Source organism: Buceros rhinoceros, unplaced genomic scaffold (assembly GCF_000710305.1).
Source record: "Buceros rhinoceros silvestris isolate BGI_N320 unplaced genomic scaffold, ASM71030v1 scaffold3342, whole genome shotgun sequence".
Lineage (NCBI taxonomy): Eukaryota > Metazoa > Chordata > Aves > Bucerotiformes > Bucerotidae > Buceros > Buceros rhinoceros.
Genome location: NW_010398120.1, coordinates 4136 through 11826, shown reverse-complemented (window position 1 = coordinate 11826; position 7691 = coordinate 4136). Strand labels below are relative to the sequence as shown.

At 39.4% G+C, this 7691-nt stretch overlaps 1 protein-coding gene across 1 annotated transcript in view; it reads left to right on the top strand.

Annotated features, from left to right (window-relative positions):
- The first annotated feature begins 510 nt into the window (after positions 1–510).
- LOC104488864 (putative short-chain dehydrogenase/reductase family 42E member 2) overlaps positions 511–7691 on the top strand; it is a 10008-nt gene continuing 2827 nt past the window's right edge. The window contains exons 1-7 of the mRNA XM_010130956.1: positions 511–895; positions 1405–1500; positions 2468–2525; positions 3146–3264; positions 4230–4305; positions 5721–5803; positions 7037–7174. Of these exons, the coding sequence (XP_010129258.1) occupies positions 608–895; positions 1405–1500; positions 2468–2525; positions 3146–3264; positions 4230–4305; positions 5721–5803; positions 7037–7174 (858 nt within the window). The 5' untranslated portion in view covers positions 511–607. The remainder of the gene's footprint in view (positions 896–1404; positions 1501–2467; positions 2526–3145; positions 3265–4229; positions 4306–5720; positions 5804–7036; positions 7175–7691) is intronic.

The following is a 7691-nucleotide window of genomic DNA, read 5'->3' as shown; positions in this document are numbered from 1 at the left end:
TGCGATTTGTTCATCTCTAGAGTCTTCCTGACGGTTCAAGATGTCAGATTCAGTGATGGCCCTGTATCCCATCTGAGACCTAACAGCCAGCTCTGAGCTTGTGATGCAGACCGGAATAAACTGAACCAAGACCAGGAGATGCATTTCACATGTGCAGCAATTTCTCGTCTGCTAATAAAAAATTCTGGTCTGTACTGTTATGCTAATTTTGACCCATTTGTGGAAAATATTTGAATTAATATTCTCTGCATTAAGAATCTTCTTTTGTTATTCTGGGTACCTTTTGCAAATATTTAGTCCCAAACATGCAGCCTTTGCTCCTTGTTTTCGGGATGCTGACTTTAATATAGTGTCATAGTACAAATATTTCAAAGATTTGTAAAACATTAAAATTACAATTAAATTCTTAATCTAAGCACAAAATTTAAATGGGTCTTTTAAAATAAATCTTTGAAATCTGTAAATTTTGTAGCTAGAGTTTTGCTTTTGTCATCATCTCTCTCAAACAGGTTGCATTAAAGTAAACCTTTGCTCCTGTGAATAAAGCTCATTAAATGGAACTCACTGGGATCGTCTGCATCCAGGAGCACTATGGAGCAGTTTCAGCATGGAGGAGGAATTGTTCCCTGTCTCTGCTAGCAGAAGGCAGTATTTCATGGACAGAAATCTTACACTGAATGGCGTAGCAACACCCTGCTGCCTAACCTGTAACTGCAAAGTGAACGGAAAAGCTGGAGCACTGAATGGAAACAGTATGAGAGCAGTGGTGACGGGGGGGGGAGGCTATTGTGGATACAAGCTGGGATGTGCTCTTGCCAACGCGGGAGCCTCTGTTGTTCTGTACGACATCCACAAGCCTGTCTGGGAAATTCCCAATGGAGTCGAGTGTATCCAGGTAGGACAAATTATATTTTCACAACAGTCAAAGTTGGTTCATTTGCGTTTTCCATAGTGTCTTACTACTTTTCACAGAATTCAAATGCCTAATTGTAAATTATTGCAGATTTCAATAACCTTTTTAACTCTGTGACTATCCCACTTGGTTTCTGTTCAACTGATGTATCTGAAATAAGGAACACAATGACCTCTGTAACACGTAGCACAAGAGCACCTGCTTCTCGCCCTGACTTTGATGTGCTCCTCAGGACCAGGTCACTGCCCTCGTCTCTGCCTTAGTTTAATCACCTGTAGCATGAACATAGGGGTATTACAAAGCTTAATGGCTGTTGCTAAAGTCCTTTGAGTTCGATGAAAGAGAAGTGCGATTACCAGCAAGTACTGAAATGGGCCCTGTTTCCATCCCAGGGTGTACAGTAAGTACAGCTCTCTCTGTGCTAACCCACTGTATGACAAACGCTAACCTGCAGCTTCGATTCAAGGCCAATCTTTTTTGATGTATTACAGGCAGATGTGAGGGATTACGATGCTGTATTTGCAGCCTGCGAAGGGGCTGACTGCGTGTTTCATGTGGCTTCATATGGAATGTCGGGAAGAGAGCAAGTGAGTCCAGATCACTGGGTTTGGGGTGGTTTGGTTTTTTTCTTCTGTGCGTCTGCCCACACTGAGGGTGAGAGGCTTGATGCTGTAACACTGCATGTTAGATTTTATCTCTTCAGATATCCTGAGACCTGAATCCATGGCCATGCTGTTCTGGTGAACTGCTGTGTGCAAACTGCCTTTCTAGCCGCGCTCTGCGGTACTGTTTTCCTAGCTGTGAAATGACTTCCTCCCCATTAGATGCTCCACCAGCACCCTGGGAGGGCTCTTGAGTTGGAAATGGCATTGAAATAGTGTGAGGACGAAAGAAAAGACCAGGAAGGCTCCAAAGCCCTGATCCTTCCCTAAACTTTTCACATGGAACTCCTGGGTGTGAGGTCACTGGGAGGAATAAAACCTGAACTAAATTATAAATTATTTTATGTAACTTAAGAATGGCTGTATTTCAAGTCTCAGTGGTTTGCCATTGAGTAAAAAGCTGTAAGGATGTACTTGATGTAGGACTCTCTGCTACAGTTTTGATGATTAGACTTACACACACAGTTTCTTAACATATTTAACAAAAGGAACTGCAGTAATTACCTTCACTGGCTGGAACAGCTCATTCATGTTTGCAGCTGAGCAATGCATACTTGGAATTGCTCTGGGTAGAGGCACCTACAGGTCGCTAAAGTGCTCCTGAAACATGGATATTTAACATATTGCTGCGAGATGTATAATAACTGGAAATACATGTTTGGAAGCACCACGATCCTCTTTGCTTCAAGCAGGCAGGTCTGTAAAATACAAAAAAAATACAAGCATGGTTTAAAAATAATGATTTGACTAAGTCTGAAACAGCAGTCTAATAATCTTTTTTATAATCAAAAAAGCACTAAACTAATTACCTTTATCTGGCGACATTTATAACATCCCCTAATTTGATTTAAAATGAATTATGAAAAAATGCACCATTTCTTTATTTTCCTAGTTGCACAGAGAAGAGATTGAAACCGTAAACATTCACGGAACAAGATTCATCATTGATGGTATGTATCTGACCTTGCCATTATACCCATAGAAAAGAACAGCTAGCTTTTTGACATAGACTATTTTTTACCAAATATTTTACATTTTTGGCAGCAGATGAGGAAACATGTCATTGGGGGTTTTTTTAACGCTCGATTCTGCTATGGGGTGTGATACGAGCCAGCACTGTAGTTCAAATACTTCAGCTTTTTGTAACCAAGTTTGACCAGATGTCAGAATGCATTTCCACGTACGGAGATAACTATTTCCATGTGCATTTTGCAGCGCTAAGCCTGTTGCTATCTAACAGTCTGGGCACAGGTAGTGGGCAGCCCTTGAAGCAGACAGAGGTCTAGCTGCCTGCCGGGCTAGAGCTGAAGCTCAGCTCAGCAGGCTGCAGCAGCTGCCAGGGCATACTGTTAGCCTCCAGCATCCAAACTGGGGTGTGCCGCGTTATAAAGTGCTTGGTTCTACACTGATGTCTTCCCCTTAAATGCTTTGCATTTTCAATCACCCAGTCATGAAATGGGAGGATTTGCTTCTTTAAGACTTGACAGTTTCTCAGGAAAATGTCGTGCAAACTTCTTTTCTATATTGTTTCATTTTCCACTAAACTAATTCACATTATACATTGCCATAGCCTGCAAAAAAAGGAACGTTGCTAGACTGATATACACCAGCACAGTGAACGTGGTGTTTGGAGGGCTCCCTATTGAAGACGGTGATGAGGAAACTGTGCCATATTTTCCAATTGAAAAGGTATTTTGGTTGTATTACATTTTCAAGTTTCCTCTTTGTTTAGTTCCTTGTTTCTGGAAAAAGCCTGGAGTGTTCATGACCGTGTTTTGCCTGATACCAGAATCCAGGTACAGGAAAGAAGAAAAAAAACCCTTTACACTCTTTGTAAATGCTACTCACAACCTTGACACACCAGTTTTACGTGCATTGCAGGATATACATTTCTTTGTTTCCTATCACGGCTTTGATTTTGGAAGGTAACTCCTACAGTGTGCCATTGACATCAATGAAATTCCACTTGGACCTAAGGATTGTGGTATATGCCTTGGTGCCTCTTCAGCCATTTATTATTTATATGATTTCACTTTCTCCCTTATTGAAGATGATGTATATTCAGTGTGGAGCTGATACGGAAAAGCAGCCTGCTTTTATACAGTTTTATTGCATTTAATTACAAAGAAGAAAGTACTTCTGGGTGCTTTGCATCCACAGCTGGTTTTTGTGTCCCTCTCCAGCAAGTGTTTGACAGTCTTTCAAGAAGCAGAGCTGGATAGAGAAAATACAGAATAATACTTTGAATAATACATCAAATAAAATTTCCTCTGGGACAGTGCCACAAGAAAGTGAACAGGATAATTCAAACCAATCATAATGTCTTCAAAACTTGGCTTTTGACTTTTCCATTACCTGAAAAGAAATCCAGATTACAACATAGTGATCGGTTACATTCTTGGCAGCATCCGAAGCATACATATATTTATTGCTTCTCAAATGTGCTGAAATTAATTAACTGGATTTTCATGAACAAAAATGTTTGCTTACCTTAGCAACAGGCATGTGTTTTATCCTAAACCAATACCCCACAGCTTCTGCGTTTTGAAGGATTTGTTACCATCTGCTAAGTAAAAACTAGTGGAGAAGAGATGCCCCACCTCTGCCCCGTCATTTCAAAACCAGATAAAAACATATTTGCTTTTTCTCTCTAGCATGTTGATCATTATTCCAGAACCAAATCAATTGCAGAACAAATGGTACTAGCAGCTAATGGAACTCCGCTAGCAGGTACTTTTGTCTTGGTGTGAATTCATAGTAGAACTTACTCCTCCTTTTCCTGTTCCTCATAGCATCCTGTATTGATCCTCAGTTGACAAGATTGTCCAGCAATTACAAAATCAAGTTACCTACTCCCCTCACAAACTGAAGTATTTTAACTTTAAAATCACTTTTAATTGTTTTCACGTTCCCGCAGTGTCTGTAAAAGGTTGTAGGATGTAGCAATGAGTTCAGTGTTAATTGAAAAGATGAAGACAGCTATAAATTAAACAAAAACAAGTGTTTAATGTCACTGTATTATGCAACATAAGTAATACATGAATGCTCATTAAATTGTTACACCCCCCCCGAGTTATGCATTAAAATCTGAAGAAGTCACCTGATACTACAGCCTGGAATTATTAATTAGCGCTTCCCAAAGTTTTCCATGTTGAGGAATCCAGTTATGCACTTGAATACTTAAGCTCACCTTTTGCCAGTGCAAAACAAATTAATGTAAAGTGCAACAGGACTCTGTGTGACCAAGTGATACTGAGCTAAATTTAGCTGTAGACAACTTACAGAAAAGTCCCTCTTCACTTGATACTTGCAGAGGGCTATAAGGAGACATAAAGTTGTTGATGGACATTCCCTCCCAATAGAATTATGTTGTTTAAAAATTAAAGGTTTTTTCCTCAGCAGCTCTTCTCATCAAAGACCCTCTGAATTTCAGAGGCAATACACGGTTCCACATTTATCAATGAAATTAGAACCAGTCAGTGTTCCAAACGTCCCATTTTGATCCTGTGCCACAGCAGGACCGAGTATTTTGCATGTTTTAAAGTACTATTAAGAAAAATTATTAGCAGATGACGCACCAGCCCCTGATAGACTTGGGAAGTGATTGGTTTTTTATGATGTCCTTGCTTTCTCCCCCTGAAATCATCAAGAGCTTCTACAGCAGCTCCAGTGGGAGCTGGCTGTGCCTGTTGTTGCGAACCTTTCTGTTGTTGCTCTATCTTGTACTGCTAGCGAGTCGCTGTTTCCCATCAATAATTTTGTATGAGATTAGTTGGTTTCATTCCACTTTCCTGCCAATAAGTTGTTCGCTTCAGCGAACCCATCACCACAGCTGGTGGATTCCTTCACTGCTTTAGAACAGAGGACCGGTTAGAAAGCGGTTTTGAAATACCTGGTAATTTCTGGGAGAATGACTCTGCTGGCAGGACTTCTCTGAGTCTCATCTTGCTGTTTGCATGTTATGATTCTGCCAACCTAATAGCCAACTACTAATTAAACACCTCTTGGTATATATTACTTTTTAAGCTGGTGAAGTTAATCTGTTTCAGAGTAAGTTCTGCTACCACAGTCTTTGGTTCATACAAACAAAGCTATAGCGTAGTCACATGAAAGTCGCTTAACAATGGGCTTATTAATTCTTCTAGGAGGTGGAACGCTCTATACATGTGTTCTTCGCCCACCAGGAATCTACGGACCAGAAGAGCAAAGACACTTGCCGAGGCTAGCGGTATGTTTTTCAGTTTTTTAATCAGCAGAATTTTCTATGATATACAACAGCATCACTTGTTTGTGTTATAAATTGACTGACCTTCTTATCGGCTAGCAATTCAACAATTCAGTTGTCTGCTGAGGATGTTACAACTCTTGTTAACAGGCACTGCGTGATACATCTGTAAGGAATCTATAGTACATTTAAAAAAGCCTTTTTTTGAAATACAAACACATATAAGTCCAGCTTTATAATTCAGTGCTTACTATGATTATAAGATTCAGGCCAATCTATGATATTTCAAATGTCTGCATGCAACTTTCACCAAATAGTTAAAAATATTAATGAAAAGAGATATGGCAAAATATTTCCAGTCTCAACAGCTAACAGCTTTCACTATTCAATGAAACAAGGAGTCACAAGCACCTTCTGGTACCGTAGGTTACTAGAGGGCAAACAGCTGAGGTGTTCACGTTTCAGTTTCACTTGCTGTCTTTTAAACTGTAGGACTAGTACAGTGTTTAGAATATGATCTCTGTAGAATTATACGAGCCAGTTCTTTAAAAAGCATCAGTCTAACATGAAGTTGTGCACAGCTCTGAGGAACAAATAGATTCAAACTTACCACATAATACATTTTTTTGTTTTGTGGCTGAGGTAGCGAATCGTATTGAAGTCAGCCAAAATAGACTTTATCATCTTCTAAATAAAATATTTTTAAGAATGGCAACTGTCATTTCAGCTAAACCTGAGATGTTTAATTTAGCCCTCTCCCTTCCAAAATAGTCTTAAATTTCCTTTTAAGATTTTAAGATTATTTGTTATGAGCCCATTTTAAGGCATTACACAACTGTCCCATATTGCAGTTTTTAAAATGCACCTGTTAAATGAATAATGTGATGACCAGCATCACCTTCAATTTTTTTTTTCAGCCAAAGCTATTTGTTAAACTTGATCCATTTTGTGAATAATTTTGATCCGTTTTAGAACTGTATCTTACCTTTCCATACAATATTTTATTTATCCTTAGAACAGACTTGGGTTTCTTGTAGATTCAAGACATACTGTGTTCAATACCTTCTTTGCTCCTTCCTCATGACAGTATTTTTAGAGCTCTCTGCATTCTCTTGAGTCTTTTCAATTGATTCATGCATTTTAAGTAGAGACAAACCTACATTTAGCTGGACAAGAAAGTGCACCTTGTCTTAAAACCCATTTTTCTTTTGGTTTTATGTGTGTTTATGTCTACAGAAGAATATTGAGAGAGGGCTACTTAGCTTCAGATTTGGGGATCCTTCTGCTAAAATGAACTGGGTGCATGCCGAGAATCTTGTCCAAGCTCAGATTCTAGCTGCTGAAGCTCTCACTCTGGAGAGGAACTACATAGCTGTAAGTAAACACAAGTACCACGTTTTTCGTTTGACAGTGGATCCTGCCCCGTGTTCTGTACTATAGTAACTACTCTAGTGGCAGTAATTAATGTTTGTTACGGTCCTTTGCGTGGTGTTGTCTGTGGTTTTAATTGACAATCGTGCTATGAACAGTGGGACGTGGCAGCACTGGCTGTGCAGCATGTTAATCAATTCTGTAAGAGTATCTCCATCTTCGCTTTTTTGTAATATAATATTTGCCATTTCTGGGAGATGAGCAAAGTTTGTTTGCTATGTTGGAAATGAAGTTGGAAGTTCAGGCAGATTTATCCCCCGTCACCCCATATATAGATCCAGAGTGAATGTGCTGAACTGCGATAATGAGTTCTTCCCATACCACAAGCAAATAAAGCACATTCCGCTTGGGTTCATTGATTTGAAAAAATAGTTGCTTTCCTCCTCCTAAACACAGTTTTTGTTTGACCTAGAAGCACCGCCCTTAAAGTATATTAGAAAGATTTTCACAGTAGATTAAA